General features: G+C 35.2%; 1 protein-coding gene across 4 annotated transcripts in view; it reads left to right on the plus strand.

The window, feature by feature from the left end:
* The first annotated feature begins 242 nt into the window (after window positions 1-242).
* LOC106143076 (chromodomain-helicase-DNA-binding protein 7) overlaps window positions 243-13,496 on the plus strand; it is a 46,803-nt gene continuing 33,549 nt past the window's right edge. For all 4 annotated transcript variants that reach the window (XM_060946511.1, XM_013345046.2, XM_013345047.2 and 1 more), the window contains exons 1-5: window positions 243-490; window positions 6,378-6,599; window positions 11,732-12,024; window positions 12,495-12,616; window positions 12,694-12,792. In XM_060946511.1, the coding sequence (XP_060802494.1) occupies window positions 6,463-6,599; window positions 11,732-12,024; window positions 12,495-12,616; window positions 12,694-12,792 (651 nt within the window). In that variant the 5' untranslated portion in view covers window positions 243-490; window positions 6,378-6,462. The remainder of the gene's footprint in view (window positions 491-6,377; window positions 6,600-11,731; window positions 12,025-12,494; window positions 12,617-12,693; window positions 12,793-13,496) is intronic.

The following is a 13,496-nucleotide window of genomic DNA, read 5'->3' on the forward strand; positions in this document are numbered from 1 at the left end:
AAATTGCAAAAAGAAGAGTTTAATTTATTGTGTTTTAACACGTTGCGCAGTTCTCCATTGTAGTAAATTGGTATACCACGTCTTATCCAACGACATAAAAATTAAGACACACATCACACGAAGGTCGAGGTAGGTAGAGGCGATCTATCACTAATGGTCAGGCTGCATAAGCGTTGTTCTTTGCCTGGCACTTATAAGACAAAAGAAAATAAAAAAAACCAAGCAAATTATCGAAGAAAAGACATAACTTGTGGAAAACAAAATGGATGGAGAGTAATGGCGTATAGTGAGATATCTGAAGTGCATTATTTCCTTTCTATAAGTGCGGAATCTCGTTTTGTAATTGAAGACAGTTTATATTAACTTTTACTTCCAGCAAATTATCTTTATATTTGCCCGCCGTAGCTTATTATCTATAATATAGAATCGTGGATGGATTTCTTGAGTATGGTATCCATTTTGTGATCAGCCTTGTTGTGTGGCGTTTTTGGTAAGTATTGAATATGTACAAAATTTTTTCACAGTATCCTATTTAAACTGTGCTACGTTTGGATCAGAATTGTTATCAAAACTGGTAAGACATTCCTGATTGCGGAATTTACGATTTGTACCTAGTTTTACCTATGTGCTCTTACTTTCTTCTTTTTTCGTTTCCAATTGTAATCTGCAGTAGGTGTCGGATGCTCCGGAGTAAAATAACAAAATGAATGGTACCTACCCGTGATCAAACCTATGAACCTGGAAAGGCAAAAAGCACAATATATTTCATATGAAAAAAACAAGCGGGTCGTAGGAACTAGTAGGTATTTATTCTAAAATATTAACGATTTGATATGGTACGAACCTAGGTACTTGCTTGAAATTTTATAATATTTTGCGCCCTTCGCTGTTGAGACAATGGGTCCATGGGGCCAGAAGCAAACGCCCAAATGGCTCAAAATTCAACGCGTCTCCATGAGGTAACGGGTGATCCAAGGGCTGGCGGCAGTCTCTTCACCCAAAGAATCTATGTTGTAGTGCAGAGACGCTATGCTGCCATCTTACTGGGCATCCTGGACACTTCACATTACTTATGAAACATAAAAGTTTATTGTGAGATGTCCACCATGAATTAGGTAGGTACAGGTAGGTACCTACCCAATTGCATTATATTATGTTGCATTTTGAAGTGATCATTCATTTATTTTATAATAATGGGTTTGTTACCAAATTTTTAAGTAGGTACTTACCTACTCAGACTTAACACATGTTTGGCCTCCCAAACTGTCAAAGGTCTAAGCTCTAATAGGGCTAAGGTAGGGCAATCTGAGAGTAATTTAACACATCAGATTTGTGGGAAATATTTCTACAGTTGAAGTCTTCGACATGTGATGTAAACATAAAAGGTTAACTGATTCCTTGCGGATGACACGTATCTGTGCCATCACTTTTTTTGCGTGTGGCCTTAGGCACGGATGTGTGCCATTTTGAAATCGATGCTAACTCTTTCAATTTAGCTTTAAAGAAGTTTTTACCCAGAAACAAACTATCATAATTTTGCATGTATATTAAGCTCGTAGTTTTCGTTTCTGGATATTGGAAAAAATTTTATTAAATAGGGGTAACCAACCTATAAGTTGCCTTATTTTTTATTTAACCATCATAATATGAACAATTATAAATGTATTAAACAGTAAATAACAACATTTATTAATCAGACAACATGATCCAAAGTGTTAGTTACAAAAGCTTATAATCTATGTTAGTAAATACAATTTAAAAATAAAAGAATGTTGTCACAGACTGTTCTCTGTGGATTCATTTTCAAATAACTGGACAGTCCCCACAATTGGCTATGGCATCCAAAACACTATCGCGGCTAACGCTAAGTTTTGTGAGTGTTCCTCCCAGTCTTGTGCATCGTCGCATTGTGTTTCAATCTCTGTCTTGGGAATGTACTTTCTTTTACGCCGCAATTAACAGAACTTAATTAAATTTAAATTGAACAGTAAATATAAAGACAAGATTTAGCAAAGTTAAATTTTTTACTGACTAAACCTTTAGACATAATTTAATCATATGGCGTTGGGCACTGATCAGTGTCACGTTATTTTTGTTCGACGCTACAGTTAAAAGTTAGCGAAATTAGACATTGCAATGAATCCGTAAAAAATTGTCACGATTTATCTTTACTTTATTATCTTTTTACACTATATATTATTGATCTTCAATACAGATTATTTAGATGGTCAGGATATGTTCAATCAAATCAATTTTAATTTTTAGTTGTAATTTTTATTTAGTAGGTATTACATGGACTTATTCCATTTCTACAAAGGTTTTGTGATCTCTCATGAAATTTTAGGGATCCTTTTATAGAAAGAAAGAAATTAAAAATCTTGTTATTACAATAAATGTCACTGACCAACTTATATAAAGTAACAGCCAAGTGGTTAAGTTTAATAAAACTGCTAGCTACTTAATGTAACACTGCCATTAAACTACAAGAATAGTTTTATTGGAAGCTAGAATGCAATTTAATTATATTGGTTTATTTCTGTTTCTAACCACACCACGGCACTAGTTTCTTTGTTTACAAAATCATCTCAATTTGCTCTTGTAAAGACCTATGCAGAGAGAGTAATGATGGCAGCTTAACATACTATTGCACTACAACACTACACAATGCATGAAGGGAGCAGTGCAGTGCAGATACAAGCACAAAAAATTTTATATGAGGATTTGAGTGCTTTTGCCTGGATAAATGGAGGGCACATTGAGTCACCATGGCTGTTCTATCTATGGATAGTTGTTTGACGATTTGAAAGAGCCTGAAATTGAATTAAGGATGAATGAGTTACTCATCAAATGTCTTTTCTTTTTCCCTACTATCAGGTTATACTAGCGTCATCAGCTGAGGAGTTATGGGAGATGGTAAACTGTATGTATGAAGGTTTTAAAGAATAACAAAGGAATGAAAGTGAATGTAAGTAAAGCAAAAGCATTGGTTATTAGTTGTATATCTAGGATCAAAGTTTAGATCAGATGGAGTGTGTTATAGTGATATTGAAAGGAGAGTGAACATGGGGAATGTGGTTCATGGAACTATGAGCATTCAGAAGCTGCCCAAAAATATGGCCTGGCTTTGCCAAAGGGTGTGTTGATCATTACATTAATATCCCATACATTAATGTTGAGACCAAGTTGTGAGTGGCAGAAGAAGCACGATAGCAGAATAAACGCGGTGGAAATAAGAGTGTAAATAGAAACAAACTTACCTTGATCAAATTAATTACTTCAGGCAAAAAGTCAAGTCAAGAATACCAGAAACCATCAAGCTTACATGAAGACTTATGAATGTGGATAAAGCAAAAGAAGTATACAAGGGAAAGAGGTTGATTTTTTGTGTGTATGTATTTTTATGCTATAAGAGAGTTTTTCTTTTATAAACATCCCACATCTACTAAGGTACATATTATCACGTCATTATTATTAGTACAATGTAGAAAGAGCAAGAAATGTTGAAAATATTTTATACATTTCCTGGCATTGTATTGATTTCTTAGGAATTTAATAGAATGCCTGTTAATGCAGATTTCGAGTGCATACATAAAATGATTCTTCTTTTATTCTATTCTATTCTATAAACACTATTGACAGTATTGATCGACTAGTCGTTATCAAACTCGGATATTGCATCAAAACGGCTATCGATGCTATTGTTATTACGGTTCCATACCTAAAAGGGAAAAACGGGACTCTATTACTAGGCTGTATCTCATAAACCATGATAGCTAGAAAGCTGTAAAAAGCACAAATTATGTATTTCCGTTTCCTCTAAAACTAAATAATATGTACTGTACATGTCGCAGAGAAATGAGGATATCAGAGATTTCACGAAATCCACTAGATATACCACGAAATTACGGAAGATGGTGAATATTCCCATTTAATACATCTTCTTACTAAAAAAGTATAGTGATATGACAAAATACTATTTCAATCTAGTGATATATCATTTCACTCATCTAAATCTAGTGAAATAAAGAATGAAAAAGGTTCTTGCTAAGTCCTTTTAAAAGTACTTACCTAACCTAACCTTTTCTTACGTGTGGAAAGCCGTTCGTCTACCCGGCCAGGTACGGGAAGCCGGACGGGTTATGTGGGGCTTGAACCCACTAAAACCATACGGTGCCATCGGCTACCGCTTCGCTGCCAGGAGCATGAGCTGCCCTCGCTCATATTCGTGACGCGGCTGCGCGGCTGTGTCCGTTTGGGTAGAGAGATGCATTGGACGATTTTTACTCGGAGGTATCCGTTTTTCTGACATTTCACTAGATTTAATTTAGTGAAACGACATTTCACTGACTATTTTAGTAAGAAAGCGTCGTAAATAATTATTCAACATATGCCGTGATTTCGTGATTCCAGAGTTATTGTGATTGTGATTTATTTTCTCTGGTTACTTCATTTTCCTGCGACATACATACAATAAACGTATTGTTTTTTTCATATTATTTTGCTCAATATTAACAGGGATAACAGGTAGACATTTAAAATTTTTATAGAATATTAACTTGCATATTATTTTTTAAAATAAATATGTTAATAACAATAAAGTACTTAAATATTAAAATAAACTTTCGTCAGGATTTGATCATGTGGTCTAGGATCTAGGCCTCATTCAATCGTTTCCGTTTACACTTTCCTTGTATCTTATCTGAGTAAAACAATTTTAATTCATCCTCTTCACATGACCAAATTATCTAAGCGATTCTCAAAGCGGGTAGTTTGGAGACTGAACCAATAACTTTTTCTGACTCTCCAGTTTTTGGAGGAGAGTGTACCCTGTGATGAGGTTTCCATGCCGTGACTGTGGAAACATTCCCGGCACTAGGTAGTTGGCGTTGGATTTATGTGAATTTGAGTCCTACATAGTCAATGACTAGCCGGGAAGCTTATGGAAGGTTATGGAAGGATGACTAATAGTCAGTCAGTTTTTATAAAAACTAAAACAGTAAAATGGCAAGTGATTGATGTGGTATGTGGAAAAAGAAGAAAAGTGACGTCATAAGAGAAAGATTACTAAGAGAAGAAAATCTAACATTTGAAAAATCACTGGAAATTGTTCAAACAAGAAAAATGTTTCAAATTGAAGACAAAGAAACTATTTGGAAAATAAAAAAAAGACAGCAAGTTTAAGGTGAAGTGCCTTGGCGTACATCGGGAAGACAAGCAGATGAATTTAGCGGTCACATTTCACTGCAACTGAGACAAATGTATCTGGCATCGAAAAATAATGTAATCTCATCTTGAGATATATTATTTGTTGATTTTATCATGGAAGATGATTGTTTAATTTTTAAGAAGAAAGATGATGTAGACATAATAATGAAATATGGTCATAAAAAAAAATAGTATTTTAATTAAAATTACAGCAGTCTTTAGTGATTAATTTTATTAAAAATACTATATGGTACTTGACACATCTATGATCATGGTGTTACTACCCTGGGCTCCTCTCCAGTGAGGTTAGAAGGATTAATGCCAGGAGAAGGAAAACTGTGATATGTTATTTCGTTAAGACTAAATGACTTTTTCAGCTCACTGCCATAATGATGTGCATTAAGTTGGTGCTGGGACTTTGCTGTATAACTGTATGGGAAAAGTTATTTCGCTCTATGTTACCCTAATTCATAAGCGTATAGCTTTTCCCCTTAGTTACACATGCATAATCAACGAACTCCAAGATCTGAGAAGATAAATCGTCCATTTCTCAATAATTATATTTGTACATACATACATACTACATATAATCACGTCTATATCCTTTGCGGGGTAGACAGAGCCGGCAGTCTTAAAAAGACTAATTGGCTTAATGTTAGAATATAGCCTGTCCAATTTGAATATCACTTAAAAGGATTTCTTTTTATAATTATTTATATTTGGCTTTTGAAAATAAATACTCAATACCTTTTGTTTAAATTAGTTTGTATTCAAATGCTGTGGTATCATGTGAAGTAGATATAGTTTTTAGGGTGAAAACGGGTACCTTTTACTAAGCCTTTACCGTCTGTCTGCCTGTCACCAGGTTGTATCTCATAAACCATTATAGCTATAAAACTGAAAATTTTTACAAATTATTATTCCCTTTGCTGTTATAACTGCAAAAACAAAAAAATTGAAAAATATAAAGCATGTATTAAGTTAAACGTAAACTTAATATATTTTTGTCGATTTAAATAAACATGTAGAAACATGAACGTAACGTACATAAATATTTAAGTAACAAACGTGGCAAGGGAACATGTCCGACTCGCACTTGGCCGGCTTTTATTCATCAATTAAAATTTAGTGTTTGGTTCAGTGGATTCAAAACTTGCTTTCCTTGTTTTCAGAAATAAAATCCCGTTTAAAATGGGCCTACGAAACTATAGTTGGTTTCTTCAACAGAACATAATTTGTATTCACTCTTAAAGAGTGATGGACTCATATAATTTATTTGGTGATGATGGAAGCGGTATGTTGGAAGGACTTACTGATCTCGGTGGAACGGACAGCTTTGCTGGTAACTCTGCATCTGGAGTAGCTGTTGATAATAAAGATACTGCAGATAATAGGTATGTATTACTTAATCTTCCATTGACCCAAATAATGTATCAGTACTTGGATGACCTCGGTATTTTTTGTTATGTTTTAAACTTAGAGAATAAATTTATAAAAAAAATTGACAATGGTTCCAAGTGATATTAGAAAATAATTGTCGATATAAAAAAAATACAATTGTCGTAGCCTAGTAACCTTATATGGAAAAATGATGTTAGGTGAAAATCTTAGAGTATCGACTTAATTATAAATAATGGTGGAAATATAGTGAGACCCAGCTATATAATGCCTCGTGTGCGTCTGTATTTCAAATTTAAAAAATATATGCTTTATGTAATATTAGGTTTTTACTACGCTTTTATTAGCTTGGGTTGTATGTATGTATGTAGGTATGTATGTAACGGAATCTTTGAGCTTAATTTTCACTGGTTTCTAAACGTCTGATCAACTTGGAACTTTGCACACGTATTAAGGACCGATGACAATGCAATATTTTGATAAGAGTTTCTCATTATCCTTATTAAAACTGCCAGGATTAATAAATTCATTTTTAGATCCTTCGTAGGAGAGTAAGAGAGACAGAGCTAGCAATTTCCATACAAGAAACCGAGAAGTTCTGACGTATAATGAGTCCTAAAAAAAAGAAATATATTTCCATATAATGTTACTATTAACCTGAGGCTTTTTTATTTCATCGCATCGCTCCATTTAGAATTACCATTAGAAACAATAGTAGAATTAGTAGAATATTTTAAAACAATAAAAAATATATAAGTAATAAAACAAAAGTAATAAATGAAAATTGAACAACTGATTTTACAATAATACAAGAATAAAGTTACTACCTACAGAACTTTGCAATATTTAATACGTATTTAACATATTAATGCAATTCTTGAATTAACATTAGGTATCTTTTGCCTATTTATAATAGCAACACTGTAATACTCGTTTGGAAAATGAGTGACAGTTTATTTATGTCAAATAAATTTTGCAGTAAGTTTTGAATTCGATTCGAACACCTGTAAACTTTCTTTCTGGATGCCTGTGTATTTACCTATTTGCACTTTGTTTTATGCTGATAACTTGTCGTTATTTGGAGTTTGGAATCTCCCGTTGAGTCGAGCTTTGTTCTTCCGGATATTCGTGTGATTTTATCATCTGAGATTGGACTCTGACTGTGTTCACTGTGTTGTGCAGATATTTTGAGATAGGACTCCTGTAAAAAGTACCTGATTATTTGAGATAGGACTCCCAAGTTTGTGTTTGATTTGTGAAAGACAGATTTTACAACAAAAGTGCCACGATGTCTTCAGATAAACATTGTTGCGTTCCTGGTTATAAAGGCGGTGGAGGTATGTTTGAAATATTTTTGTTGCTGTATCAATCTGCCTCTTAATCTTGTGGTTTGATTCCTGGCAAGGCCACAATCGAAAACTATAAAATTCTTTTCAACTGGGTTTAACAATCATTATACATACATACATATAATCACGTCTATATCCCTTGCGGGGTAGACAGAGCCAACAGTCTTGTAAAGACTGATAAGCCACCTTCAGCTATTAGGCTTTAAGATAGAATTGAGATTCAAATAGTGACAGGTTGCTAGCCCATCGCCTAAAAAGAATCATGATGATGAGAATATTATGAGATTTAATCCAATCAGGCCACATATAACTTTAAGAAAGTTGTGAAAACCGCCGGCGATGGGCGCATGGTTCCAAAATCTTTTCTAGTAAGATAGTTATACCAGAAGTGTTCTTCTTCTTCTTCTTCTTAGCCTTCTTCTATCAGCATTCTGATGTAGACTTCATCTCCTTCCATTCTTCTCTATTTTGGGCAGTAAGAGTCCAATTGCTGCCCGCCACCTGCTTGATGTCGTCTTTCCATCTCATTTGTGGCCTTCCCCTGGGTCGCTTTTGGTCCCAAGGTCTCCAGTCTAGCAATCTTTTGCACCAAGATTCAGACTTCCTGGCAATATGACCAGCCCACTCCCACTTGAGCTTCGCAACTCTTCTGCCGACATCCGTGACTTTGCTGCGCCGTCTTAGGTCCTTATTGGTCACACGGTCTTTCAGACAGACGCCTACAATTTTCCGCTCCATATGCCTTTGTGCCACCCCAAGCTTGTGTATCACTTCTTGGGTTTCGGCGCCATATGTCAGGACGGGTAGTATGCACTGGTCGAAAATTTGGGCTTTTTGTCGTGACGTCAGGTTCATGTTAAAAACATATTCAAGCTTGGAGTAGGCTGCCCACCCCAGTCTTATTCGTCTGTCGATTTCGTTACACTGGTTCTCTTTGCCTATTTTAATTTCTTGACCCAAGTACACATACTTTTGGACTTGCTCAATTTCTGTCCCTCCTACTTCAATCCTGATGTTGTTTTGTTGTTCGGATGTCATAACTTTGGTCTTATCGAGGTTCATTTCCAGTCCTACTCGTAATGATGTGTTGTGTAGGTCCTCGATCATCTCTTGTAGTTCAGTAGGGTTGTCAGCAAATAAGACTATGTCGTCCGCGAATCGAAGGTTGGTTAAACGTGCACCTGATATGGAAATACCTCGTTTTTGCCAATTCAGTTTTTTAAATACGTCCTCGACAACCAGCGTAAACAATTTAGGCGATAGGTTATCTCCCTGTCTTACTCCCCTTTTGATGTTAATAGGGTTTGTCATCTGCGGTATTGACACTTTCATTTTAGCGTTTTGGTAAACTCTGGCGATCAGCTGGTTGTATCTATGATCAACTCTTGCGTTCCTTAGCGAGTTATGTACGGCCCAAGTTTCCACGCTGTCGAACGCCTTTTTATAGTCAATGAATGCCAACCACAGTGGCATTTGATACTCGGTAGTTTTCTCGATGAGGACTCTCATTGCCAGAATGTGCTCTATTGTGCTGTATCCCGCTCTAAAGCCTGCTTGCTCGATTGGTTGGTAGAAGTCCAGTTTAGGTGTTATCCTGGTGGTGATAATCTTGGAGAAGAGCTTGTAGGTTTGTGATAGCAGACTTATGGGTCTATAATTATTTAAGTCCGTCTTGCATCCTTTCTTGTACAATATAATTACCACAGCGCTATTCCAACCTTCCGGTAGATCTCCTGAATGTAGGCCTACATTCAGGAGATCTACCAGAAGTGTTAACTTCCAAAAAATTATTGTATAAAAAAACTAAAAGACTACGCGTTTTATTGCTAATCGAACTAAAAAATAGAAAATAAATAATAGTTTAAAAAAAAAACTAAAAAACTACGCTTTTATTGCTAATCAAACTAAAAAATAGAAAATTAATGACAAAGGAATTCAGTAGTAGCAAGTCGAACAATCAGTTATAGTCAGTTGTAGTAGTAATTACCTCGGATTAAAATTATAACAAAATTAAATTTATTAACAAAACAATTTCAATCTGAGTAAAAAGCGTGGGGTGCATTTTACTTCATTTTCATAACTCTCTTGTCATAAATATATGCTAATAGAATGATTTTAATATTTACTACATCAGGCACCCCACGCTTTTTACTCAGATTGAAATTGTTTTGTTAATAAATTTAATTTTGTTATAATTTTAATCCGAGGTAATTACTACTACTACTGTTACATATGAAATTTGGTATAGAAGGAAAAAAAGTCGAATATTTTTATTATAATATATTTATTTAATCAAAGAACCATAATTTCTATGCTTCTTCTTCTCCTATCTTTTGCCATCTCATAGGTAGTTCATTGATCCCTTTCTGAAAAAAAACCCATTCGGACGGCAATTAATAAAATCTTCGAAGGCGGTTTGGACTGAATTAGGCCCTATCAGAGATGAATTTTTCTTTTTTTTTTGAAGAAGTTATCCAAATTTTGAAAAAAAAAAAATGGTTTTCTGTTAGAGCAAAGTAGGTAACCTTTTTGGGTAAATTTTCGCTTGGAGCAGGATTTGGCTGGCTGGCCATTAGTCCAGCCATTGTGATGAGCGTTTCCAAATATCGTAGAGAATCCACTTTTCATCACAGGTAAGGATTTGATTTAAAACCCTTCATTATTGTGCTGGTTAAGTAACGCAGCGGTCGACACGCATTTGCCGGTGTGCGTCACTCAGTACCCTTCAAGTTTCTTAATCTTCCCAATTTGTTTCAAGTGGGTTAAAATAGTTTTATCACTAACAACGAAGCCTGAAGCCAACTCGGAAGTGGTTTGCGATGGCTCCGCTTCCTCAATGGCCTTCAATTCTTCTTCAAAAAGCTGATGAACAGGACAGTCCTAGTTACATCCCAAGAATATATCCTACTATATACACCTCTACAGCTGTTAATGCAAATTTATCATTTTAAGATACAAACGATGCATGGAACGCAATAATAAGAAAGAAAAAAATACAGCAAACTTACTTAATATTCATTACGAATCAAGTTTTATTGAAATGATGGAAAATATTCATAGTACTAAAATTGACACAGCATGCCAAGTTAATATATTTTCGCGTGTCGGAAATGAAGGAAAATCATTCATCTGCATTAGATATGTATATAGTGGCAAAGATATATGTGACTCTGAAGTTCAAACTGAAATATCAAGCAATTCGAAGATTATCAAGTTTGACAAAAAAAACCAAGCACCAAGGATTTAATACTATTGAAAAGACTTTCGGCTTGTACTTGTTACTTAATGTATATTATACTTTGTTACTTAATGACGGCCGCCCATTTGACATTCAATGTCCGCCATAATTGTGAACGCTTACTGTCGTCGCGCACCCGGCCAATAAACTTAAATTTGGAATTCTTATCCAAAGTGTTTGGTTTCAGCACCAATACAAAAAAGAATAGGACCAATCCATCTCTTTCCCATTGATGTCGTAACAGGCTACTAAGGGATAAGCTTATAAACTTGGGATTCTTTTTTTAGGCGATGGGCTAGCAACCTGTCACTATTTGAATCTTAATTCTATCATTAAGCTACACAGCTGAACGTGGTCTTAATTACTGTTGGCTCTGTCTACCCCGCAAGGGATATAGACGTGACTATATGTATGTTACCAAAGAGGAGAAATTTGTGATGAAAGTGGTCAGTACAAAAAAAACTCCCAATTTCAAATGTAACGACCTAAATATAAACGAGTAATAGTTTGTATAGTTTGAAATAATAATATGCATATTTAGTTTCAGACAACCATATACACAGAGCAACGTGGCACAAGATAGTTCTATCCAGAAACTGGCATCGTTTGGGGGAGGCGGCGCAGGCGGGATAACGAACAGTGCACAGCCTGTCCCGCCACCTGCAGGCCCACCAGCTGCAGACTATCATGAATACGGCAACTATCCTCCGCGACCACGATTACCGCAGCCACCACATGCCCCGCTCCATCCATCACACCATGTGCTCCCATCGCATTCATATCCAGGGTACCACGCGGGACCTGACCCCATGTACAGCATGCCTGAACAATCAGGTAATTTGACTCTTTTGTAATGGTAATAAACAAAACAGTAAAAAATACATAGGTAGGTACACTGATAGTAGTTAAGTCCATAAATTTGATTTAAAAATACTAGGATAGCCAAAAGTAATAAAGATGGCTTTGCAACTTTCTTGCCAGTGAAGTTTAGGAACGGTTTTATCTTCTGTCAAGTCAGGATGGCAATTGAACAAAAATGACAAAATATTGGATGATAAATTTACCAGAAGTCAGGTTTCATATTTAAGGATATAGATATAGTAAATCATGAACACACTTACCTTTTTAAAACCATACACTTTAAAAAACTATATTGTCATATAAGTCTACAAACTCTTAGAATGTTTAGATACCGTGCGCTCGGTACGCGCATCCAGCGATGGAGCTCGTTGTCGGCACAGCCGCGCAGGCAACTCGTTTGAATTTTCCTTTATAATTATAATTTTTTTTAAATTATATTTTAGGTATTGGAGATATGGGTGTGTGGTCTGGAGCACCAGGAGCAAATAGATATGGTCCAATAACTCCCGTATACAGACATTCTTATGAACACCAGCAAAAGATTCATCAATATTCACCTCAGCAGGTATGCTATATGGATTTCTTAAGTCACTTTTATAAGTATTTCATTCTTAATACAATTAAATTGACACATTTTTACAGACTTCCAGTCTAGGGCTGCAGTCGCAAAATGGGGCATACCTACCAAGACAACCTCATTTTTCACAACCTCCATCACAGCAACTTTATGGGCAGCAGCAGGTGTGTTGTGTATTACTTATCGGGAAATTATAAGTAAAGCAACAAAATTATTTATTGGTCATGAAATCACACTTTTGATTTTATAAATAATCCAAGGGAAATTAAAAAAAAAATTAACGCCTTTTGACGTTATAAATAAGAAATTCGTAAATCCACTTACTTTTGATAAGTATACAAAATTAGATAGGTACGGATGGATGTGATCGGATCGGAGGTTTTTTCTCTCTAACGTAAAAGTAACATACATAACAAGTATAAAGAAATTGCGTAAAATTCGCACACAGGTAAATTACGTATTAGGTACGTGTAAATTATTACCTATGTTAGGACAAGGTTGACCTTGTCCGTCCGTCAACAAGTATTTGGCTACGGTATCGTACGCTTTAGGTACAAGACCCAGACTAGACCTGTGAAGATTAGTTAAGTACTGCGTATGTACATGCCAAACCAATATAATAAATACATTTGACACAGAGGCGGACATGTTTTACCTCTTGCATTATTTTGAAACTAGAAAGTAGGTACCTACTAAAACCAATGTTGATGGAAAGATACTGGTTTCTCTCACTCAATTCAATTTAATAATAGTACAGCATAAATCATATTATTTGAACGTATATAACTAACTTATGTAATATAATGATATTGTGCTCCGATGTTTACAAATTAGAAACATACATTTCTACATTTAAAAAAGATGTTTG

Source organism: Amyelois transitella, chromosome 2, assembly GCF_032362555.1.
Source record: "Amyelois transitella isolate CPQ chromosome 2, ilAmyTran1.1, whole genome shotgun sequence".
NCBI classification, from domain to species: domain Eukaryota; kingdom Metazoa; phylum Arthropoda; class Insecta; order Lepidoptera; family Pyralidae; genus Amyelois; species Amyelois transitella.